The sequence below is a fragment of the Panthera leo genome, chromosome D4, assembly GCF_018350215.1.
Source record: "Panthera leo isolate Ple1 chromosome D4, P.leo_Ple1_pat1.1, whole genome shotgun sequence".
Taxonomy (NCBI): Eukaryota; Metazoa; Chordata; class Mammalia; order Carnivora; family Felidae; genus Panthera; species Panthera leo.
In genome coordinates this window covers 43,794,035-43,821,021 of record NC_056691.1, presented here as the reverse complement: position 1 = coordinate 43,821,021, position 26,987 = coordinate 43,794,035, and the positions used below count along the sequence as shown (strand labels likewise).

At 35.3% G+C, this 26,987-nt stretch overlaps 1 protein-coding gene across 5 annotated transcripts in view; it reads right to left on the bottom strand.

Moving 5' to 3' along the window:
• Positions 1–26,987, bottom strand: part of DENND4C (DENN domain containing 4C) — a 122,941-nt gene that overhangs the window by 81,760 nt on the left and 14,194 nt on the right. For all 5 annotated transcript variants that reach the window (XR_006195701.1, XM_042912037.1, XM_042912039.1 and 2 more), the window contains exon 2: positions 8,304–8,625. Coding sequence is in view for 4 of the 5 variants with exons in the window: in XM_042912037.1 (XP_042767971.1) it covers positions 8,304–8,608 (305 nt within the window). In the remaining variant the exon portion in view is untranslated. The remainder of the gene's footprint in view (positions 1–8,303; positions 8,626–26,987) is intronic.

Sequence of the window (26,987 nt, the reverse complement as noted above, 5' to 3'; positions counted from 1 at the left end):
TATAGGACTGACAAAGAATATATGGAAATTCTCTGTACTATCCTTTTTTTTTTTTTAATGTTTTTATTTATTTTTGAAGGAGACAGAGAGAGACAGAGCATGAGCAGGGGAGGAGCATAGAGAGAGTGAGACACAGAATTCGAAGCAGGCCCCAGGCTCTGAGCTGTCAGCACAGAGCCCATGCAGGGCTCGAACTCATGAACTGTGAGATCATGACCTGAGCCAAAGTCGGACTCTTAACCGACTAAGCCACCAAGGCGCCCCATTCTCTGTCTTATCCTTAACAACTCTTCTGTAAAACTAAAATTATTTTAAAATAAAACATTTTCTTTTCTTTTTTTTAAGTGGGCCAAAGAAGATACGGCTGAAAACATAAACAGATGCTCACCATATTAGCCATTAGGGAATTACAAATCAAAGCCACAATAAGATAACACTTCATATACACTGGGAAGACTATAATCAAAAAGACAGATAATTACAAATTGGTAAGGAGAGAGTGTAGAGAAAGTAGAATCCTTATACCAAGATGGTGGGAATCAACTGCTTTGGAAAACAGTCTGACAGTTCCTCAAAGGGTTTAAACATGGAGCTTCTGTATGACTCAGCAATTCTACTCCCAGGTATATACCCAAAAGAAATGAAAACATACGTCTGCACAAATACTGGTACACAAATACACATTTAACAGCATTATTCATAACAGCCAAAAAGTGGAAACAATCAAATATCAACTAAGGAATAGATACATAGAATGTGGCACACCCATATAACAGAATATTGTTCAGCAATAAAAAGCAATGAAGTACTAACATGTGGCACAAATCCATGAACCCTATCAACAAAGGCCACATGTAGTATGATTCCATTTATAGGAAATGTGCAGAATAGGCATGTCTATAGAGACAGAAAGTAAACTAGTAGTTGCCTAGGGCTAGAGAGTAGAAAGGGGTAGCAGAGAGTGACTACTAATGAATATGGAGTTTCCTTTTAGGGTGATGAAATATTCTAAAATTGGCTGTGATGACAGTTGCATAAATCTGTGAATATACTAAAGACCAATAAATTCTACACTTGAGATGGTTGAATTGTGTGATAATCTGAATTATATATGTCAATGAAGCTGTTAGAACCCAACTAAATATTAAAATAAAAAGCCTCTATATTTAAATCAGGATAGTATTAGCAAATCACTAAACAGAACAATGAACACAAAAATAATCTAGTATGATAATGGTGACATCTCAAAATACTACTGGAAAGATGGGCTTTTTTAATTTAATAAGCAGTGCTTGAATAACTGAATTGCCATTTTGGGGAAAAAAATTCTATTTATACTTCACACTGTACACCAGAAAAAGCTCCCAGTGGATCACAGAGATAAATGTCAAGAATGAAACCATACCAGTACTAAAAGAAAATCAGGGGAAACTAGGTGGCTCAATTGGTTGAGCGTCTGACTCTTGATTTCGGCTCAGGCCATGATCTCAGGGAGGTGGGATCGAGCCCCATGTCCAGCCCTGCACGGAGCATGGAGCCTGCTGAAGATTCTCTCTCTCCCCCTCTGCCCTTCTTCCCTGCTCACATACACCTCTAAAATAAAATATAAAAAGAAAGAAAACCTAGCAGTGGGGAAAGTGTAACTATGACTCAAAATCTAGAAGCAATAAAGAGGAGTAATAAACTTCATCAAATAAAGTTTACATGACAAAAAACCCAAGTCAAAAGACAAATTATATACTTGGAGAAAACATTTGGAGACTTATTTCACAAAAAGTTTACCTTTCTAATACATAAAAATGTCTTTTAAAAAAAACAACAAATACATATGTATCAAAAAAGAAGCCAAAACCGTTTCTAAAAAGATATGGTCTTTAAACATATGAAAAATGCTTAATCTCATTAAAATTACTCTGACACATCATTTCTTGACTGAGACTGACAAAAATTCAAAAATTCGATCCCGGATTTTGTGGATGGGACTGTGGGGAAAGCAGCACTTACATATACTGATGGTGGGAGAATAAAATGATGGGACACAATGGAGAGAAATTTGGGAACATTTAACAAAATTATGCATGCATTTATCTTTTATCCCAGCAATTCCCTTTTAGGGCTACCTGAAAATATACTTCCACAAATATGTAACAATATATGCACAGTTATTCACTAAAGCATTCTTGTAATAGCACAAGACTGGACAGAACCTAAATGTCCATCAATAGAGGTTTGGATGAACAAAGTATATACATCCACAGAAATAAGTACTATAGAGCTATAAAAAAAAGAATGAGAAAGATCTCCATGTTCAAATATGGAAATACCCTGTTGGGTGAAAAAAACAAAGTTTAAAATAGTGATTACAGTATTTATATTTTAAGAGGAAGAATTAAAAATCCTTTTTATGTTTGTAAAAACACACAGTAAAAGGATAAATCAGAAACTACATTAACAGAGGAAGGGAGGGCAGAAAGTATAGAGAAGAAAGTAGAGAAAATAAAGACTGAAGCATTATTTCCCTAAATATAGCTTTTTACATGTTTTGAACTATTACAACATTTTCCATATTAAGAGAAAAATTTTTTTAAACAAATGAAACACAAATAGAAACAGATGAACCTAACTGCATAGCAAATTGGTAGCATAACCATATAAGAAATACTATTTCATGGGGCACCTGGGTGGCTCAGTTGGTTAAGCATCCATCTGATTCTTGATTTTGGCTCAGGTCATGATCTCACAGTTCATGAGTTTGAGCCCTGCATCGGGCTCCACGCTGACAGTGTGGAGCCTACTTGGGATTCTCTCTCTCTTCCTCTCTCTCAAAATAAAAAAATAAACTTAAAAAAATACTATTTCATATAATTTTTTAACACAGTAAGTACTCTGTAAGTGCTTGATGGGTCTTATTCTAGGGGCAAGAACTCAGTAAACAGGTTTACTATTGGTAGTAATAGCGATATTGTAATTTTGAAATTATGTGTATAAGATAAAGCAATAAGTAACTTGTTTATGATTTAAGAACCAAGATTTTAGGTGTAAGAGAAACAAGATACAATCCAAAATGAGTTAAGAAAACGTTCTTTAATGTTAAATTTGATCTTGAAATGTTAATATGAACTCATGATTTGAAAAATAGAGATAAAAATAGACACCTCAGTAACAATGAATACATATAGCTCTAGATTTTGATTGACAAAGCTGTCAGCTGGAAAGGGATCCCACTGGCCAAACCTGGGACAATTTGAGCAAACCGAATAAGGACTGGAATAGATTGTTATCACATGGAATAAATTAAAATCCATAGTTTTAATTATTCTCGAAACAATAAAAAAACAAAAGAGAGAATAAGAAAGCTCTCCACTCAAGCTCTTCAAGAAAAATGAGTTAAAAAATTTATTTTTTAAATGACAGAATTAGAAAAGTCTCATTTTACATCCCCCACCAACCCACCCATGCAAGATCTAATTCAAACAATGATCAATGGATGCTAAAAAATGAAAAGTGTAAAAGAGCAAGGAACAAGATATTTAAACAATGCCCACAACTCCACAAATAACAAAGAAAATAAAAATGCCTTTACCATAGATATGTGGCAATTACCATCTCTTTTTAAAAATTTTTTTTTAACATTTATTTATTTTTGAGAAGAGAGAGAGCATGAGCGGGGGAGGAGAGAGAAAGAGGGAGACACAGAATCTGAAACAGGCTCCAGGCTCTGAACTGTCAGCACAGAGCCCGACGAGGGGCTTGAACTCACGGACTGCGAGATCATGACCTGAGCCAAAGTCAGACGCTTAACTGACTGAGCCACCCAGGCGCCCCAATTACCATCTTAACTTAAGTGACTGAACTTAATATCACTAATTATGGGACAGTCTGTCACTACCTGCTGTCCTAGTGTCAGCACTACCTGTAAGTATTCTTGCCAAAAATGTTTAACATAAATTTAAATTACGCTTTGAAACTCACATCTAACTGATAGGAAATACTGATGATAAGGTAACAAATTAAACAACATAATGAGGAAAGAATCAGATAAATCTGGACTGTGAGGCATTCTAAAACTTCTCTTCAAAGTTTTTTTAAATTTATTTTTAGAGAGAGAGCATGCATGTGAGTGAGGGAGGGGCAGAGAGAAAGGGAGAGAAAATGCCAAGCAGTCTCTGCACTGCCAGCACAGAGTCCAAGGCAGGGCTCGAACCCACAAACCGTGAGGTCATGACCTGAGCTGAAACCAAGAGATGGACGCTCAACCAACCGAGTAGTGTGGGGGGCATTCTATAAGACAACTGGCCAACACTCTTCAAAATGTCAATATGTAATACTAAAATGTTGGGGAGATAAAGAGACTAAAGAGGCATTATAACCAAATGCAATGGATTAAATAAATAAATAAATAAATAAATAACCAAATGCAATGGATAAACGATGACAGGACCCTGAATATTTTTTTTAAAGGCTGTAAAAGATATTCTTGGGATAATTGTGAATATTTGGATAGGGAACAGATATTGAAAATATGACAGAATTATTAATTTTCTATATACCATTGTTATACAGGAGCATGTCTTAAGGGATGCATGCTGAAGCATTCATGGGAGAATTGTCATGGTATCTCCAGCCTCTTTTCAAGTACTTTAGCAAAAATATGGAAAAACATTAATTTGTTGAAACTAGGTAGAAAGTATACTGTTCATTATACTATATAGTCTATCATTCAGGAAGAAAGGATACTGGTATTTATTATAATATTCAATTAACTTTTCTGTATGTTTGAAATTTTTCAAAAAAAAAAAAAACAAAAGTGCTGGAGAAAAATTCTTTTGAAAGTCAATGAATCTGATAAGTAGAGGAAGATAAGAACTGTATACAGTAGTCTGTGATTCTTCATCTTAATACACACATCTGACACATAAGATAATATATTCTACTATTTAAATCATACTTTATAGAGTATTTGATACAGGGGATTATCAGATCTTACATACTTTAACTTAATTTTTTCCAGAAAAAAAAACAATTACTGTTTTAATAAATAGCTCATCTCAGTTTTTAGAAGCCAAAAGGTCAGAAGTTTGACAAGAGTATTTCATATTTAGTTGAATGAACTAGGTACCTGCCTTTGTAGTGGCCATAGGTTTTCCAAACCTCACTAGTGTGCTTAAATGGAAGGTGGGACAGACAGGTCAAAATATTTCAGTCACCAGATATTAACATATATATATACATCAGGGGTGGAGGAGTGGCAGGAGAGCAAGTAAGAGAGAGAGAGAGAGAGAGAGAGAGAGAGAATCCCAAGCAGGCTCCATGCTCAGCCCACAGCAACAGATGACCTGAGCTGAAACCAAGAGTTGGACATTCAACCCACTGAGCCACCCAGGCACCCCACAATTATTTGATCTGGAAAGAAAAATTTACAATTATGATTAACTAAAAGACAATTCAACCTACACTCTAGCAAACTTGGATTAATAAACTACCATAACAAGCCTAGATATGTATGAAAGAGCCACTTGCAACCTGGAAGTATGTAAGTATAATTATCTAAGTCATCATTTGATTTTTAAGTTGTGCCCCTGAACCACAAGCAACAACGATCTCTGAAAGATTCACATCCTTTCAATTACAATTGTATGGGGGTGGGGGGCCGGTATGAAGAAAAGGATATGAAAAGATGGCCTTTAAGAATAACTGGCTGACAGTGAACAGTGAGGCCTGAAACATAAGTTATGTCCCTGGCTTGATTCCCTTCAACTGACATGAATATTGCCAAAATTTTACCCTATACCCATCCTTCTATAGCTATTACCTATCTTAATAAAATCATACAGAAAATGAAAAGCACTGACAGTAAAACCATTACATGTCCTGAATTACTCCCCCAGAACCAATAACTTATGTTCTACCCATTTAACCCCCTTGCCTGTTCTCAAAAGTCCCTCCCATTAAAGGCTAATCCAATCACCTATGCTGTTGACATTATCCCTTCAATCTGTTTCAGAATTTTATTCTAATATATCCTCATTCCTATATTTTCAACCCTTTCTTTTCCATTGGTTTCTCCCCTTCAAATAAAGATGTTCAAGGTTATCCCCTGGAAGAAAGGTAAAAAACAGCCCATGACTCCGTATTGCCTCATCCCCCCAGGTATCCTCAACTGCTGCTTCTAGGAATTTTGAGAAAATATAGATTCTGATTCAGTAGGTCTGGGGCAGTGCCTGAGATTCTGAATTTCTAACATGTTCCCAAGCCCTACAGATGATACTGGTTCAAGGACTACATCTTGAACAGCAAGGCCCATTACTATCTTCTCTTAAAGTCAAGTTTTCAAAAAAAAGCCTCTATTGATCAAATTTCAATCATTTCTCAACCACCTGGCTCCTGTGCTTAATATATAAAGTTGTATGACCACCATCCTAAATGTATTGACTTGAAGGAAAATCACAGAAGCTAAACAGGGTGGCCAATACTAAGAAGTTAAACAGATGCTACACAAAGGTCAAGTAAGATAAGGACAAATCATCTTCTGACTTTGGAAATTTGAACATAGCGAGGACCTTAGGACCATTTCACCAGAGCTCTACTGCAAAAGTAGAGGAGGTGATGAGTACAACCAAGCAGTGGCCAAGTGGAACAGCTCACTACCTTTCTTAATATCTGCACAACTATTAACAGAAAAAGTAGCAACCATTTAAAAAACAAACAAACAAACAAACAAACAAACAAAAAGAACTCCATGGGACAATCAGGGAAATTTGGATGTATGATGATATTAAATAATCATTTTTACAGTGTGGTATTGTGATTATATTAAGAGATTTGACATAAAAATCAGTGTAATACATCACAATAGAAAGAAGGAAATAAATATCTGCACGATCTCAACACAGAAAAGGCATTTGAAAAAATAAAACACACCTTCATGATAAAATCTCTCATAAAATCAGAAGTAGAAGGAACCTTTCTTAACATGATAAATGGCATTTATGAAAAACCCACACCTAACACCATATTCAATGGTGAAAGACTGAAAGCTTCCCACCTTAGTTCAGGAATAAGACATAGGTGCCTTTTCCGCTACTGCTATTCCACACTGTACTGTAAGTTCTAACCAGAGCAGTAAGACAAGGGAGAAAATACAACAAACTGCAAAGGGAGCAGGAAAAACTAGCTCTACTTACAGATGAAATGATCCTATGTATTAAAAAAATCCCCAAATATCCAAAAGAAAGCTATAAGAGCTAACAAATTCATCAAAGTTGTAGGGTATAAGATTAACATATAAAATTAAAATTCAGCTGTGTTCGTATATAACAGCAATGAATAATCCAAAAAGGAAATTAAAAAAAAATACCATTTTTAATGGAACCCAAAAGAATATGTAGAAATAAAATTAATCAAGGAGGTGAAAGACTCATACACTAAAAACTACAAAACACTGCTGAAAGAAATTAAAGACCTAAATAAAGGGAAAGAGATCTCACATTCAAAAGTTAGAAAGCTTAGTGGTATAAAAGTGGCAGTACTCCCTAAATTGATCTATAGATTAAATGCAATCCCCACCAAAATTCTGACTTCATGTTTTGCATAAACAGACAAGCTGATCCCAAACACTTCCTAAAATGTTCTCAAATACCTGTATGTTTTAAGTAACTGAGGATAATTGTAATAAACAGAACAGCTTAATAAAAGACATGTATACATGACAAGTATTATAGGTATTCTAAAAACATAGCTTGTTTACAAAAGAGTCAATGTAGACATTTTTGGGATAAAAGTTTTTACAAAGAATGTACTTCACTGGCTGTGGACTAGATACTAATACCTGATAACCACTACACTCACTCTAAATGGTAAATACCTCCCCCCTTCTGGCATTTAAAACCACACAACACAATTACATTTTTTAAAACAGGAATGCTCCTTTGTTAAAGGAGTTCAGGGCTTCACAAAACTTCACCACATAACCCAAGTAGCTCCTTAAAAATATAATCTTTTATTATACCTTCTTGTTCTTTTATGTTTAATTAATAAGCTTATCTGATAAGTACAACAGAAATGGAATCACATTTCAGGCTCTAATGCCTTCATTTCAATATGCTTTTGAAAGGAAATGATCTCATGATTCAAGTACAATGCAGAGAAATTCAGTAAGCGTGGATAGAGATATGTAATATCTTACTAACTTGATCCTGAAGTAACAAATAATAGAACTATCAAAAAATTCAAATTTCTATTCCCATGCACCTTAAATAAGTGTTATTTCCTTCACTATAGCAAAAGAAAATAAGTCACCATACCCAATGTCGGTAAGGGGTGGTTTGTCTCTTGCTCTCTTGTAACAGAGGAAAAGTTCGGGGCTTTTCAGACTTCCATAGTTCAAATTTGCTTGGAGAGCTGATGGAGTGGCTTCAACACAGGTGTAACCTTCAGGTACTGTTTCCCCAGCAGATTTGTTAATAACTGCAATGTCTGTAATTGGAGCTTTAGGCCCAGTTGACTTAGTATCTAAACGATTTATTTCTTGATCCAAAAGAGTAGATGTGTCAGTGAGACCTGCCACAACAAAGTAGTCAGTCACTCTTGGCCCTTTGTCTTCTATCATGGCTGCTATTGTATTTCCTACAAAAGGAAAAAAGGAAAAAAGACATCAATTAAAGAAAATACTTTATCTTGACTCATTAAAATTAAAATACTCCTGAGTTAACAGTGATCAACTAGCATACTTCCCAGTTAGATTTATAATCAAATTGTTGTCATTCTATAGAAGAAGCCTGTTTTGGTATCATGTTGTCAGTTTTTATCTCCTATAAAATACAAGTTTACAACATCAATTCATTTACAAGGCAACTATGATCCTTTCGTGTGCCGAGGCTCTGTTAAGAATTATTAAAGTGTCAGAGTTGGGCTATGGTGCTCTGCTTTCAGCAAAATGCACTTAATGAACAATATTCAGACCATTTAAGAAATCATTCTTGTTTTTTTAAGAAAGATCTTTTTTTTTTAATGTTTATTTATTTGTTTTGAAAGAGAGAGAGAGAGAGAGAGAGAGAGAGAGAGAGGGCGGGCAGGCGGGCGGGAGAGAGGGAGGGAGGAAAAGGCAGAGAGACAGGGAGAGAGAAAGAACTCCAAACAGACTGCACACTGTTAGCACAGAGCCTGATGCAGGGCTTGAACTCACGAACTGTGAGATCATGACCTGAGCGGAAACCAAGAGTTGGATGCTTAACCAACTGAGCCATTCAGGAGCCTCAGAAATCATTCTCTTTTAGGTTACAGAATTCCTAGAGCTAACCTTTACATTTAAACAAATGAATTGAGTTCATTATGAATTAAGTCAAGATCTAAGACAAAAAAATAGAGGTAACGGTAATAAATATAATCAAACTAGTCTCTTAATCCAGTTAGGGGTCTGTTCCTTCTGGCTAAGAAACTTTCTGGAAACACCATGTAAACTAAGGAAGTTTAGGAATCATTAAATATTTCATATATAAATACCAAACAGAGCATAAAAAACTGTAACCAAAGAAGACAAAATTATATAAAACACACATTGAGACTTAGGTACTACATGGTAGAAACCCAGAGAATATGAACGTTGAATCAAGACTTCTTTCTATAATCTCTAAATTTGGCACCTCTAAAAATAAAATTAAGCTTCTGCGGTTTTAAGTATTTCCACGGATTTTATGTGCTTTTTAAAATTATAAATATCTATGCACCAAATACAGGAGCCCCCAAATATATAAAACATTTAATCACAAACATAAGCAACCTTATTGATAAGAATGTGGTAATTGCAGGGGACTTTAATACTCCACTTACAACAATGGATAGATCATCAAGACACAGCATCAATAAAGAAATAAGGGCCCTGAATGGTACATTGGATCAGATGGACTTGACAGATATATTTAGAACTCTGCATCCCAAAGCAACAGAATATACTTTCTTCTCGAGTGCACATGGAACATTCTCCAAGATAGATCACATACTGGGTCACAAAACAGCCCTACATAAGTATAAAAGAATTGAGATCATACCATGCACACTTTCAGACCACAATGCTATGAAACTTGAAATCAACCACAGGAATAAGTCTGGAAACCTCCAAAAGCTTAGATGTTAAAGAATACCCTACTAAAGAATGAATGGGCCAACCAGGCAATTAGAGAAGAAATTTAAAAATATATGGAAACAAATGAAAATGAAAATACAACAATCCAAACGCTTTAGGATGCAGAGAAGGCAGTCTTGAGAGGAAAATACATTGTAATCCAGGCCTATCTCAAGAAATAAGAAAAATCCCAAATACAAAATCTAACAGCACACCTAGAAGAAATAGAAGCAGAACAGCAAAGACACCCCAAACCCAGCAGAAGAAGAGAAATAATAAAGATCAGAGCAGAAATAAACAATATAGAATCTAAAAAAAAAACAGTAGAGCAGATCAATGAAACCAAGAGTCAGTTTTTTGAAAAAATAAACAAAATTGATAAACCTCTAGCCAGGCTTCTCAAAAAGAAAAGGGAGAGGACCCAAATAGATAAAATCATGAATAAAAATGGAATTATTACAACCAATCCCTCAGAAGTACAAGCAATTATCAGGGAATACTATGAAAAATTATATGCCAACAAACTGGACAACCTGGAAGAAATAGACAAATTCCTAAGCATCCACACACTTCCAAAACTCAAACAGGAAGAAATAGAGTATTTGAACAGACCCATAACCAGTGAAGAAGTTGAATCAGTTATCAAAAATCTCCCAACAAATAAGAGTCCAGGACCAGATGGCTTCCCAGAGGAATTCTACCAGACATTGAAAGCAGAGATAATACCTATCCTTCTCAAGCTGTTCCAAAAAATAGAAAGGGAAGGGAAACTTCCAGACTCATTCTATGAAGCTGGCATTACTTTGATTCCCAAACCAGACAGAGACCCAGCAAAAAAAAAAAAAAAAAAAAAAAAAGATAACAACAGGCCAATATCCCTGATGAATATGGAAACAAAAATTCTCAACAAGATACTAGCAAATCGAATTCAACAGCATATAAAAAGAATTATTCACCATGATCAAGTGGAATTCATTCCTGGGCTGCAGGGCTGGTTCAATATTCACAAATCAATGTGATACATCACATTAATAAAAGAAAAGAAAAGAACCATATGATCCTGTCAATCGCTGCAGAAAAAGCATTTGACAAAATTTAGCATCCTTTCTTAATAAAAACTCTCGAGAAAGCTGGACTAGAAGGAACATACTTCAACATCATAAAAGCCATTTATGAAAAGCTCACCACTAATATCATCCTCAATGGGGAAAAACTGAGAGCTTTCCCACTGAGATCAGGAACATGAGAGGGATGCCCACTCTCACCGCTGTTGTTTAACATACTGTTGGAAGTTCTAGCATCAGCAATCAGACAACAAAAGGAAGTCAAAGGCGTCAAAATTGGCAAAGATGAAGTCAAGCTTTCACTTTTTGCAGATGACATGATACTATACATGGAAAACCTAACAGACTCCACCAAAAGTCTGCTAGAACTGATACATGAATTCAGCAAAGTCGCAGGATACAAAATCAATGTACAGAAATCAGTTGCATTCTTATACACTAATAACGAAGCAACAGAAAGACAAAAAGAAACTGATCCCATTCACAATTGCACCAAGAAGCATAAAATACCTAGGAATAAACCTAACCAAAGATGTAAAAGATCTGTATGCTGAAAACTATAGAAATCTTATGAAGGAAATTGAAGAAGATACAAAGAAATGGAAAAACATTCTGTGCTCATGGATTGGAAGAATACTGTTAAAATGTCAATACTACCCAAAGCAATCTACACATCCAATGTAATCCCAATCAAAATTGCATCAGCATTGTTCTCGAAGCTAGAACAAGCGATCCTAAAGTTTGTATGCACCCACAAAAGACCGCAAATAGCCAAAGTAATATTGAAGAAGAAAACCAAAGCGGGTGGCATCACAATCCCAGACTTTAGCGTCTGCTACAAAGCTATCATCAAGACAGCATGGTATTGGCACAAAAACAGACACATAGACCAATGGAATAGAGACTCCAGAATTGGACCCACAAATGTATGGCCAACTAATCTTTGACAAAGCAGGAAAGAATATCCGATGGAAAAAAGACAGTCTCTTTAACAAATGGTGCTGGGAGAACTGGACAGCAACATGCAGAAGAATGAAACTAGACCACTTTCTTACACTATTCACAAAAATAAACTCAAAATGGATGAATGACCTGAATGTGAGACAGGAAACCATCAAAACCCTAGAGGAAAAAGCAGGAAAAAAACCTCTCTGACCTCAGCTGCAGCAATTTCTTACTTGACACATCTCCAAAGGCAAGGGAATTAAAAGCAAAAATGAACTATTGGGACCTCATCAAGATAAAAAGCTTCTGCACTGCAAAGGAAACAATCAACAAAACTAAAAAGCAACCGATGGCTGGGAAAAGATATCTGCAAATGACATACTGGAGAATGGGCTAGTATCCAAAATATATAAAGAACTCACCAAACTCCACATCCAAAAAACAAATAATCCAGTGAAGAAATGGGCAGAAGACATGAATAGACACTTCTCTAAAGAAGACACCCAGATGGCCAACAGGCACATGAAAAGATGCTCAACGTCACTCCTCATCAGGGAAATACAAATGAAAACCACACTGAGATATCACCACATGCCAGTCAGAATGGCTAAAAAGAACAAATCAGGAGACTATAGATGCTGGAGAGGATGTGGATAAACGGGAACCCTCTGGCACTGGTGGTGGGAATGCAAACTGGTGCAGCCGCTCTGGAAAACAGTGCGGAGGTTCCTCAAAAAATTTAAAATAGATCTACCCTATGACCCAGCAATAGCACTGCTAAGAATTTACCCAAGGGATACAGGAGTGCTGATGCATAGGGGCACTTGTACCCCAATGTTTATAGCAGCACTTTCAACAATAGCCAAATTATGGAAAAAAGCCTAAATGTCCTTCAATTGATGAATGGATAAAGAAGTTTGGGTTTATATATGCAATGGAATACTACTTGGCAATGACAAAGAATGAAATCTGGCCATTTGTAGCAACGTGGATGGAACTGGAGAGTGTTAAGCTAAGTGAAATAAGTCATACAGAGAAAGACAGATACCATATGTTTTCACTCTTATGTGGATCCTGAGAAACTTAACAGAAGACCATGGGGGAGGGGAAGGAAAAAAAAAAAAGAGAGGGAGAGAGCCAAACCATAAGAGACTCTTAAAAACTGAGAATAAACTGAGGGTTAATGGGGGGTGGGAGGGAGGGGATAGTGGGTGATGGCATTGAGGAGGGCACCTGTTGGGATGAGCACTGGGTGTTGTATGGAAACCAACTTGACAATAAATTTCATATTAAAAAATAAAAATGAAAACTTTAAGCATAATTTACACACAATAAAATGTACATATTAAGTGTAAAATTTGGTATATTTTCATAAATATATATACCTGTGAAACCATTAACAATCAAGATAGTAAACATACTCATCAAAACTCCAATTTTTTTTATACCTCTATATCCCTCTATAGGCAATTATCCCTCCCTCTACAGGCAATGAATTATCTGCTGTCATATAGTTTTTAGAACTGATACACATGGAATCATACAGTATATATTCCTTTTTTTTCTGGCTTTTTTCATAATTATTTTGAGATTCATTCATGTTTGTGTTTATATCAATAATTCATTCCTTTTTATATTTAAAAAATATTTTTTTAATTAATCTCTACACCAAAATGGGACTCAAACCCACAACCCTGAGATCCAAAGTCACATGCTCTACCAACTGAGCCAGCCAGGTACCCCTCATTGCTATTTATAACTAAGTAGTATTCCACTGTTGAGTATACCACAATGTTTATCTATTTACCTTTATTAATATTATCTTTATTAATAATATTAATACCTTAATAGGGTTATTTTAAGTTTGGAATTATTATAAATAAAGCTGTCTGGGGCACCTGGGTGGCTCAGTCAGTTAAATGTCCAACTTTTGGTTTCACTTCAGGTCACGATCTCATGGTTTGTGAATTTGAGACCCACAACGGGTTCTGCATTGACAGTGTGGAGCCTGCTAGGAATTCTCTCTCTCTCTCTCTCTCTCTCTCTCTCTCCCTCTCCCTCTCTCAAAATACACATCTCTTCCCCTACACTCTCTCTCAAAATAAATAAATAAACTTGAAAAAATAAGTAAAGCTTTCATAAACACCCATATATTAGCCTTATGGACAAATGCTTTCATTTATCTTAGGTCAATTCCTAAGAGGAAAGGACTGGATCACCTGCTAGGTATATGTAATTCTAAAATACTGCCAGACAGTTTCCTAGAGTGTACCATTTTATGGGAGTTCCAGTCGTTCCACATCCTCTCTAAAGCTGTATAAGGTCAGTTTTTTTAACAGACACTATAACATGCCTATAGTGAAACTTTATAGTTTTAATTTGTATCTTTCTAATGACTAGTGATGCTAACTACCTTTTCATGTGCTTATTTTCTATCCATGAATTTTCTTCAGTGAAATTTCTGTTCAAATCTTAGCTTGTTTTTTACTTGGGCTGTTAGTCATTCTTGAGTTTTGAAAAGTTCTTTATATATTCTGTAGACAAGTCATTTATCAAGCATATACTTAGCAAGTATTTTCTTGTCTTTTTACTCTAATAGTGCCTTTTGAAAAGCAGAAGTTTTTATTTTTTATGAAGTCTCATTTACCAATCTAATTCTTCTATGGGTCATGCTTGTGGTATGACATTTAAGAAATCATTGTCTAAGGTCACAAAGGTTTTCTCCCATGTTTTCCTCTAAAGTTTTATAATTTCAAGTTTTATATTTAGGTCTATGATACATTTTGAGTTAATTTTTTATATATGGTGTTCAGTATGAATCAAGATCCACTTTTTACATACAGATATCCAATTTTTCCAGCACCACTGGTTGAAAAAACTAACTTTTCTCCACTGTATTGCTTTTGTACCTTTATTCAAAAACCAAATGCCCAGGGTGCCTGGGTGGCTCAGTCGGTTAAGCATCTGACTCTTTGATTTAGGCTCAGGTCATGATCTCACGTTCATGGGATGGAGCCCCACGTCAGGCTCTGCATTGACAGCACAGGGCCTGCCTGGGATTCTCTCTCTCCCTCTCTCTCCCTGCCCCTCCTTGATCTCCCTCCCTCTCTCTCAAAATAAATAAATAAACTTAAAAAAAAAACAAAACTGCCCAACATGTTTATATTTATCTCTGGATTCTTTTTTTTTTAATGTTTATTTTTGAGAGAGAGAGAGTACACACACAAGTAGGGGAGGGCAGAGAAAGAGACAGAATGTGAAGCAGGCTCCAGGCTTCAAGCTGTCAGCATAGAGCCTGATGTGGGGCTTGAACTCACGAGCCCTGAGATCATGACCTGAGCCAAAGTTAGATGCTCAACCGAGTCACCCAGGTGTCCCACCTCTGGTTTCTTTATTCCACTGATCTATCTGTCTATTTGTCAGTCCCACATGATTTTGATTACTGTAGCTTTTATTTATTAATTTATTTTGAGAGAGAGAGCACAAGCAGGAGAATAGGGAGAGAGGGAGAGAGAATCCCAAACAGGCTCTGTGCTGTCAGTGTAGAGCCCGATGAAGGACTTGAACTCATGAACTGCAAGATTATGACCTGAGCCAAAATCAAGAGTTGGACGCTTTACCAACTGAGCCACCCAGGTGCCACAATTACTGTAGCTTTATAATAAATCTTGAAATCAGGAAATGTTCGTCTTCAACTCTGTTCTTTTTCAAAATTGCTTTTGACTATTCTATTCTAGCTCCTTTGCATTTCAGTAAGCATTTTAGAATCAGCTGGTCCATTTCTACCCCAAATAAAAGCCTACTAGGATTTTAACTGGGATTGTGTTGAAACTGTAGGTCAATTTAAGGAGGGCTGTCAATACTGAGTTTTCAAACCCACAGACAAGGTTTATCTCTGCATTTCTCTCATCAATGTTTTGTAGTTTATAGCATATGTCTTTCACATCATCAGACTTTGCTTATGTACATAATAATTAATGCTATTGTAAATGACATTGTTTCCTTAACTCAATTTCCAATTATTCTTTGCTACTACATAGAAGTACAATTGCTTTTTATATCTTGATCTTGTACAAAGTATATCTTGATCTTCATACAGTTGCTTATGAGTTACAGAGTTTTGTAGGTACCATCAAGTTTTCTACATAGATAATGTGTCCACGAATAGAGACTAATTTTACTTCTTTCTTTGCAATATAGATGTCATTTATTTCTTTTTCTTGTCTTACTGTACTAGGTAGAACATCCACTACAATGTTCAAGAGAAATGCTGACCAAAGAAGATATACAAATGACCAATTAGCACATGAAAAAGTGCTCAGCATCATTAATCACAGCAGCATTCTTCACAATAATCAAATGGTAAAAACCACCCAAATATCCATCAAAAAATGAATGGATAGGGGCGCCTGGGTGGCTCAGTCGGTTGGGCATCCGACTTCGGCTCAGGTCATGATCTCGCAGTCTGTGAGTTCGAGCCCCACGTCGGGCTCTGTGCTCAGAGCCTAGAACCTGTTTCAGATTCTGTGTCTCCCTCTCTCTCTGACCCTCCCCCATTCATGCTCTGTCTCTGTCTCAAAAATAAATAAACGTAAAAAAAAAACAAATTAAAAAAAATGAATGGATAAACATAATGTAATATATCTATACAATGGAATTCTATTCAGCCATAAAAAGGAATTGAATTTTGACAAATGCCGTAACATGGATGATCTCTGAAAAACCTTAAACTAAATGAAATAAGCCAGACACAGAGGAGAAATATTATATGGCTCTTATATGAGGTACACTGAATAGATAAATTCATAGAGACATAAGTAAAATAGAGGTTACCCAGGGCTAGGAGGGGGGAGCATGGAGAATTACTGTTTAATGGGTATAGAGTTTATGTTGGAGATGATGGAAAAGATTTGGGTATAGTAGTGACAATGGTTATACAACACTGCCAGTGTAGTTAATGCCACTGAAGTGTATACTTACAAATGGTTAAAATGATAAATGGAATGTATATTTGCCACAATTAAAAAAAAAAGAGAATGCTTCAATAAGCATCTCTCTACATTAATCTGGGCTTCAGTTAAGTTACAGAGTAAATTCCAAAATCAGCTTTCTAGATCAGAGTATATAAACATATGCATACCAATTATTATATGCTACCTTCTTGCCTTTTGAAAAAAAAATACCAATTTACCATGGCAACAGTAATGTATCTATAGTCCAAGGGGTATCATAATTGTAGTTCTATTTACTGTGTTAGAGTAAAATTGGTATAAGGAGGTTGTTTTAATACACATTTCTTTGATAAAAAAAAAAAAAAAGTAAAAAGAGGCACACCTAGCTGGTTCAGTAAGTAGAGCACATTACTCCTGATCTCAGTGTCTTGAGTTTGAGCCCCATGTTAGATGTAGACATTACTTAAATAAATTAAAAAAAAAAAAAAATTTTAAAGGAGAGAAGTGTTGAGAGTAGACATCTTCGTTTTGTTCCTAATGTTATGAGGAAAGTATTCAGTCTTTTATCAGTAAATATGATGTTATTTGTGGGTTTTTCATAAATGCTCTTTATCAAGTTAAGTTCTTTTCTATTCCTGAGATTTTTATCAGGAAGATATGTTAGACTATATAACACACTTTTTCTGCATCTACTGAGGTGATATATTTTTCTATCTTTAATACAGTGAATTACAATGATTAATTTTCAAGTTTCTAATCACTGCATTCTTGAAATAAACCCCACTTGGTCATGATATATTATTGCTTTTATATGTTCTTGAATTATATTTGTTAAAATTTTGTTTGAAATTTTATATACATTAATTGAAGGATATTGGTCTGTTGTTTTCTTGTAATGTTTTTAACTGATTTGCTATCAAGGTAATATAGTCTCATAAAATGAGCTGGGAAGAATTTCTTCTTCAATTTTCTGGAGGAGTCTGTATAGAATTGGTATCATTTCTTCCTTAAATGTTTGGCAGAATTCACCTGCAAAATCATTTGGGTCTGGAGTTTTCTTTGTAGGTAGGTTTTTAACCATAAATTCAATTTCTTTAACACATACAGGGCTATTTAGATTACCTACTTCCTTTCTTAGTTTGCATCTGTTTTAGTCCATGCAGGCTGCTATACGAATATCACAGACTGAGTGACTTATAAACACAGAAATTTATTTCTCGTAATTCTTGAGGCTGGGAAGTCCAAGATCAAGGCACTGGCAGATTGTATTGTTACTGACGCTGATTTTCTAGTTCATAGAAGGCTGTTAACTTCCCTGTAACTTCACATGACAGAAGGGAGCAAGGGATCTCTCTGGGATCCCTTTCCAAAAAGGCACTAATTCCATTCATGAGGGTTTTGCCCTCATGACCAAAATATCTCTGAAAGCCCCACCTCCAAATATCATCACACTGGGGATTAGGTTTCAGCATAAGAATGGGGTGGGGGGGGGGGGGGTGGCACAACCATTCAGTCTACATAGCAGTGTCTTTCAAGGGATTTGTCCATTTCATCTAAGTTATCAAATTTATTGGTACAAAGTTGTTCATATTTCCTTATTATACTTTTAATATCTGTAGAATATGTAGTGATATCACCTCTCTCATTTCCAGTATTAGTAATTTGTGTCTTCTTTTTTTCCTGGCCAGTCTGGCTAGAAATTTATCAATTTTATTCATCTTCTTTAAGAACAAGCTTTTTGTTTCATTAATTTTTCTCTTGCTTTTGTTTTATATTTCGTTGATTTCTATTTTGATCTTTATTATTTCCTTTCCTCTGTTTATGTAGAATTTAATTTGCTCTTCTTTTTCTAGTTTCTAAGGTAGAAACAGGTCTTGATTTGAGACCTTTCTTCTTCTCTATTGTAGGTATTTAGTGTTGCAAATCCCACCAAGTAATGTTTTAGTGGCATGTAACAAATGTATGTATGTTGTGTATTCTTTTTATTCAGTTCAAAACACTTATTAACTTCCCTTTCCTAAAATATTTTCTTTGACCAATGGACTATTTATGTTTTTCAGTTTCCAAATGTGGTACTTGGGAATTTTCCAAGAATCTTTGGTTATTAATTTCTAATTTAATTCCACTGTAGTCAGAGAATATATTATATATGACTAGAATTATTTTATTTATTAAAAATGGATTTATGGCTAAGAATATGGCCTATCTTGATAAATATACCATGTGAACTTAGCACTGTAGCATGTGTACTGTTGATGGACAGAGGCCTCTACAAATGTCAATCAAGTAGGTTAATAGTGTTGTTCAAGTCTACTATATCCTTGTTGATTTTCTGTCCACTTATTCTATTATTAAGAAGATAATGCTATTAAAATATCAAATATTATTAAAATATTAAAATTTTGACTATAATTGTAGATTTGTCTATTTTTCTTTCCAACTCTTATCAGTTTTTGCTTCATGTATTTTGAAGTTCCATTATTAAGGGCATAAGCATTTAGAATTGTTATGTCTTTTTGATTAACTGACCTCTGTATCATTATGAAATGGTTTTCTCTATCTCTGGTAAAAATTACTCTGTATTAACAAAAGCTTTTGAAAAAGCTTCAAATTTTTTGAAAAAAAATTAAAATAGTTTTTTAAACTAACAGATATATAGTCTAATAATTATATTTTATATTCCACTACTGCTAAAATAATCTTTCAGAATCCATTTAGTTTCATCCTGTTTAGAATGGCATACATTTCAATGAATATATGCTGTTAACATCAACAAAATGTCAATAACTTCAATTTATAAAGCTAAATGTAGTTTACACAGTTCTCTCACTGTAACAAAAAGATTTCTAACAGTTTCAAAAATATCTGTGTGTTCCTTGGCGTTCCAAACCATGCAGAATGAATGGTAAATTTCACTTAAACCGCAAAGAGAGTACAGTTTTATCAAAGTTATTTGCTACATTTAAGCAATTTAAAATAGGGCCTTGGAGATTCCATTTACAAAGCATTATCAACATCAGCTCCACTGGCGGGGTCATGGAACTACAAAATTGAAAAAATAAGTCATTTTGGACAAAATCAGTTCATTTTTTCCAACACAAAGCAGTGTAATTCTCTACTGTTGCACCTGTCACTGAAAGTTTTGTAAAGAAGGAGAGCTGTAGAGAAAGGCCGCAAACACAAATGCCTTAAAGGGGTCAGGCAGGATAGAAGAGTCGTGGGAACTAGAGAACACAGGCAGCCACTACTCGTCAGATCCATCCAATTGTTGCCAAATGGACTTGGACCAGAATTTCTTCTTTGCCTTTTTAAAAGAAGCCAGAAATCAGGGTTTTTGTGTAAATCTCCAAGTTTTAAAATATTGGCAACTGATTCAGAATTCTTAAACACTGCTAAGTTCAAACAAAACACATTAAGCAGGGTATATTCACTCTAAAGATTAAAAGTCTAGAAAAGAACAATTTCTAAATTCCATTCAAAAAATTTTTTCACCTGGTTAAATACCTAACTTCACCATTAATCATATATGAGCCAATAAACCTAACTGTACACCAAATTGATAATATAATCACATAGAAGGGAATGAAAAAAGAACTAAACGATACTAGACGTTCTTGGAGAAATGACCAATTCCAAGGTTGGCCAGGAAAAACACAAGGTATACCTAGAACATCTTACATAAGAAGAAAAAAAGCACTGCTCAAAAACTAATAGGGATCCCTTATCAAAAAGGCACAGGAACTAGCTTGAAGAGTCTCCCGCTGGCCAAAATGGGAATAATTGTAGCGTCAAAATGAATGACACTAATGGATTATAACACATGGATTATTTTTTAATGTTTATTTATCTTTGAAAGAGAGACAGAAAAAGAGCACAAGTGGGGGAGGGGCAGAGAGAGAGGGAGACACAAAATCCAAAGGACGCTCCAGGCTCTGAACTGTGCACAGAGCCCAATGCGGGGCTCAAACTCAGGAACCATGTCATCATGACCTGAGCTGAAGTCAGACACTTAACAGACTGAGCCATCCAGGCGCCCCTCACATTGATCTTTTTTTCAAGCCTGGAGTCCACACTGAAATTATAAAATAAATGAATGAAGGGGAAAGAAGGAAGGCTCTTCAGAATGCCAACCAATAATCATGAAAGGGATGATAAAAAAACCATTTTACAATCATCTCAGTATTCAGTTCCAAGCAAGAATTATCAGTGAATGCTAAAACCACTGGGAGGAAGACTGTTGGATATAGAATATTTGTACCATCTCAAGCTTTCTCCAGTTATACTAATAATTACAAATGAATAAAATATATCACCAGAGAAAGCTGGTGGCCACTTTAACCAAGTAATCAAAATCAACATCATTAATGATTGTCAAACTATTATTACATGCCTTCGGATATGATGTACCACGCAGACAGCATTAGCTATGTACTATTCCTGATTTTTTTTTAAATGCATAGCCTTGGAGCACCTGGGTGGTTCAGTCAGTTAAATATTCAACTCTTGATTTAGGTTCAGGTCATGATCTCAAGGTTTATGAAATCAAGTCCTGCGTCAGCATCAGTGTGGAGCCTGCTTGGGATTCTCTCCCCCTCTCTCTTCCCCTCTCCTGCTTGTGCACACTCTCTCTTTCTCTCTCTCTCAAAATAAACAAATTTTAAAATAAATAAACAAATAAAAAATAAAAACACATGACCTTAATCTAATCACAAGGAGTTAGACAACCTCAAACCAAAGGGGAAAATTCTAGTCAATGGAAACAAAACCAAAAAATAAACTATTGGGAATACGTGAAAATAAAAAGCTTTTTCACAGCAAAGGCAACCACCAGCAAAATGACAAAGCAACCTAATGAATAGGAGAAGATATTTGCAAATGATATAGCAATAACAGACTAATATCCAATATATAAACTTATACAACACCAAAAAAAAAACAAAAAAAACCCAAACACTACAATTAAAAAAGGGCAGAGGATGTGAATACACAGTTTCCCAAAGAAGACATACAGATGGCCAATAGGGACATGAAAACATCACTAATTATCAGGGAAATTCATATCAAAGCCACGAAGAAATATCACCTCACACCAGTCAGAATGGGGAGTATCAAAAAGACAAGAAATAACAAGCACTGGCAAGGATGTAGAGAAAAAGGAACTCTTGTACACTGTTGGTAGGAATGTAAATTAGTGCAGCTACTATGGAAAACAGTATGGAGGTTCCTCAAAAAATTCAAAATGGAAACACCACATGATGTAATCATTCCACTACTGGGTATTTACCCAAAGCAAAGAAAAACACTAATTCAAGAAGATATATGCACCCCTATGTTTACTGCAGCATTATTTACAATGGCCAAGATATTAACCCAAGTGTCCATTGATAGATGAATCGATAAAGATGCAGTATATATACACAATGGATTATTACTCAGCCATAAAAAAAGAATGAGATCTTGCCATTCACAAAAACATGGATTGCCCTGGAAGGTATTATGCTAAGTGAAATAAGTCAGACAGAGAAAGATACATATATGATTTCACTTATATGTAGAATCTAAAAACGTGAATCAAAATAAACAAAAGCAGAAACAGACCCACAAGTACAGAGAACTGATGGTTACCACAGAGGAGGATAGGATGGGTAAAATGTGTGAAGGGGAGTGGGAGGTACAGCTTCCAGTTATGGAATGAATACGTCACAGAGATGCAGGCACAGCATAGATAATATAGTCGATAGCACTGTAATAGTGTTGTATAGTGACAGACGGTAGCTACACTTTGTGGTGAGCACAGCATAATATAAAGAGCTGTGGAATCACTATTGTGTACTCTTGAAACTAATGTAGCATTGTATGTCAGCTATAACTGAATCAAATAAACAAATACATAAATATAACTAAAGGGCAAAATTCTAAAAAGAAGTCAGTGTAATGAAAGGGAGAAAGGTTCAAATACTGTTCCAGATTAAAATAGATTAAAATCTGAGCATCGAAACAAGTGACAACAGAATGATAACAGGAAAATCTCCAAATACTTAGAAATTAAACACACTACTAAATAATTTGTGGTTGAAGAGGAAGTTTAAGGAAATTACAAAATATTTTGAACTGAACAAAAAGAAAACATACCAAAATTTGTGGGATGCAATTAAAGCAGCGCTTACAGAAAAATATCATTAGGTACTTATCAGAAAAAAAGCAAATTGATAATCCAAACTTCAATTTTAAGAACCTAAAAAAGTAATAGCAAAATAAACCCAAAGAGAGAAGGAAGAAAATAAGATAGAAATGAAAGAGGAAGAAATTAAAATGTCCTTATTACAGACATGACTGTCCAACTAATTACCAAATAAATGACAACTAAATACAACGTGTGACCCTAGAATGAATATGGGAAAAGAAAAACAAAAAATTGTTATAAAGAATAGCATTGGAGGGGAGCCTGGGTGGCTCAGTTGGTTAAGCATCCAACTTCAGCTCAAGTAAAGACCTCGTGGTTCATGGGTTCGAGCCCCACATGGGGCTCTGTGCTGAGAGCTCAGAGCCTGGAGCCTATTTCAGATTCTGTGTCTCCCTCTCTCTGCCCTTCCCCTGCTCCCCTGTCTCTCAAAAATAAATAAATGTTTAAAATTTTTAAATAAAGAATAGTATTCAAGAAATTTCAAGGTAGAGTATATATTAACTTTATAACAAAGCTGAGTTTCCTAATGTGAGCATTGTATTGAATAACACAATGACCTTGTTCTTAGGAAATACATGCTTTAATGGTTTAATCAAAAAATAATACTATGCAGGGTGCCTGGGTGGCTCAGACAGTTGAGCATACAACTCTTAGTTTTTCAGCTCAGGTCATGATCCCAGGGCTGTGGGATCGAGCCCCGTGTCAGGCTCCTTGCTGAAAGTAGAACCTGCTTAAGATTCTCTCTCTTTCCCCCCTCTTCCTCTCCCCCAATCGTGATCTCTCTCTCTCTTTAAAATTAAAACAGTAATAATAGTAATAACCATTATCATCTATGTACTGGGACCCCTGGCTGGCTTAGTCAAAACAGCACACGACTCTTGAGCTTGAGGCTGTAAGTTCAAGTCCCACACTGGGAATAAAGCTTGCTTAAAAAAAGAAAAAGAAAAATAACACTATGCAGAGTGTTAATGTGATAAAATGTTAACAACTGGCAAATCTAAGTGAAGGATATAATGGGAGCTCATTATAATATTCTTCCAACTTTTCTGAAAGTTGGATTCAACTTTTCTGAGTTTTGTTTCAAAATGAAAAGGTTTTTTTAAAAAGCAGTTCATGTCAGAACACCTGGGTGACTCAGTTGGTTAAGTGTCCAACTTCGGTTCAGGTCATGATCTCACGGCTCATGAGTTTGAGCCCCGCATCCGGCTCTGGGCTGACAGCTCAGAGCCCGGAACCTGCTTCGGATTCTGTGTCTCACTCTTTCTCTGCCCCTCACCCACTCACGCTCTGTCTCTCTCTGTCTCTCAAAAATAAATAAATATTAAAAAAAAAAAATTTTTTTTTTTTTTTCAAAAAGCAGTTCATGTCCTTCAAGATTTCAACAAAAGCATAGAGGGATATGGAAGAAAGTGGGAAAGGTAGAATAACTGGTTTAAACTCAAGAAGTAGGGAGGAAAGCATTAACTGCCAGTCTGAATATTCCCAATTTAACTCAACGCTCTATAAAGCTGGAAAAGTAGAACATAAAATCTGCTAAAATATCTCATACGTCTATACATACATATACATACACAGAAAGAGACATGCAAAACAAACACCCGATAAATTGAAAGTTTTCCCCCATGGACTTTGTCCCTTTGTTTTCCTTAAAAGCTGATTATCATTCCTAAACTTTATTCACTGAACATAAAGTGAATGTGGGATAAATTAACACCTCACAAGTTTCAAAAACTCTACTATCTGGCAACCTCACCAATTCATATATAGCCCGGTATCAGCCATGAAGATCTACGACAGATATCACAAACCAGTAAAACATACGTACTTGATGCCTTTCAGTCTCTCATTCAGTCTATTTAGTGTTAGTTTATAAGAAATTCTATTAAGTTTATTTGACTACTAAATACATAGTGGAAATTGTAACAAATTAGAAGGGAGAGAGGTGGGGGCTCAGCCAAAGAGCATGTGACTCTTGGCCTCAGGGTCATAAGTTCGAGTCCCATATTGGGTGTAGAAATTGCTTAAGTAATAAACTTAAAAAAATGAAATAAAAATATTTTTAAAAAAAGGAAGAGAGGTAAACATGCTCAAAAAATTAAGCTGTCAAGGAATGAGGGGAATGTTTTATAAAACACAAGGTGACCTAAGGATTAAAGCCTAGTTAATTAGATTCCTAACTGTAAGAGTAAAGAGGTCCACATGCCTCAAGTATACCAAATGGGTATCACTGCTTTAAAAATGCTGTACAGAATAAAATTTATAACCATGTCATCTACTTATTATGGAAAGGTTAACTTACTGAATAATTCTCTTCTCATCTTTCTCATATACTAATATCCTATAGAATCCTATAAAATCTAACCTCTGTTTTGTTTCATTAGCCAATTTCCAAGCTAATACCACCCATAGTTAATTATAGTAGCTCTAAATATTTTCTGATCTGGCAGATAAAAAAAAAAAAAAAAAGGGTAAAGAGGAAGTTTAAGATTTTTCAGACTTATTCATCCAAGCTTATCAAGTTTCAGGGGGGAGGGGGGTTGAGATCTTTTTTAGAACTGCTCTAAAACAGTGTATTTAAGGAGAATGGACATCTTTACAATATAAAGTTCTCTACTCAGGAGCATGGTAGGGCTCTCAATTTTATTCAAGTCTTTTTTTTTTTTTAAGCCTTTAAGCAAAGTATCATAGTTTGTTTCATCCAGGTCTTGAGTGGATTATTCCTAAGTATTTTATAGTTTTGTGGCCAATGGGCAAGAGCTCTTATGTTTACTAATCAATCACTGCTAGTTTATTAACAACCTATGACTGAGCCTCAGACATTGTTCTAAATGCTGGGAATTAAAGCAGTGAAAACACCAAATGCCTGTCTGTACGGATCTTATATCATAGTTGGGAAACAATCAATAAACAAGTATAATTTTATAAATAATTTCAGAAAACATAAGTACTATGAAGAAAAATAAAGCAAGACAGAGGGAAAGAAAGTGGTAATGCAAGGGCTCATCTTATAGTGCAATCAAGGAAGACCTCTTTGAAGTATATACATATAGATAGATACATAATACACACACACACACACACACACACACACACACACACATATGGCCAAGAATATAGAAAGAAAAGAGATTAAATGGTCTTCTTAGTAATGAAAGTGGAACAGGAAAATGACTACATAATGGTGGGGGCACAAGTGATAACTTGTGGCCGTAAATTAAAGTGAGACCAATCAGCACTGTTCTTTGTTTTCTCTAGTGACACTCAGCTGCTCAGGTTGAAGGAAGTAGAGTTGGCAAAGCAATGAATTTAATCAGGGCTGAAGTTGTACCTCGATTACAGTAAGGAAGAGAGGAACAAGGGAGTTGACAACTTGACCTCACAAAATAGTACAAAACACCTATAGGCATTAATTTTTTTTTTTTTCACTGAATCAATGTAATTGGGTAAGGAAAGAAATTACTCTATGAGGGGGTTAATAGACAGTGAAAAAATGGTGTGGCTAATGCCCTGGATCTCAATGGAATGTAAAAAATGTCAAATTAGGGTACCAGAATAGATAAGCTGGCAAAAAAGGAAATGGAAGTCAGTTAGATGCTTAAAATACTTTAAGTTAAAGATTATGGTCATAAAGTCCAGGGTAATGGTTCTCTACACTAACTACACATTGGAACCAGCTGGAACACTTTAAAAAATACATACCAAACCAATAAAATAAGAATTTA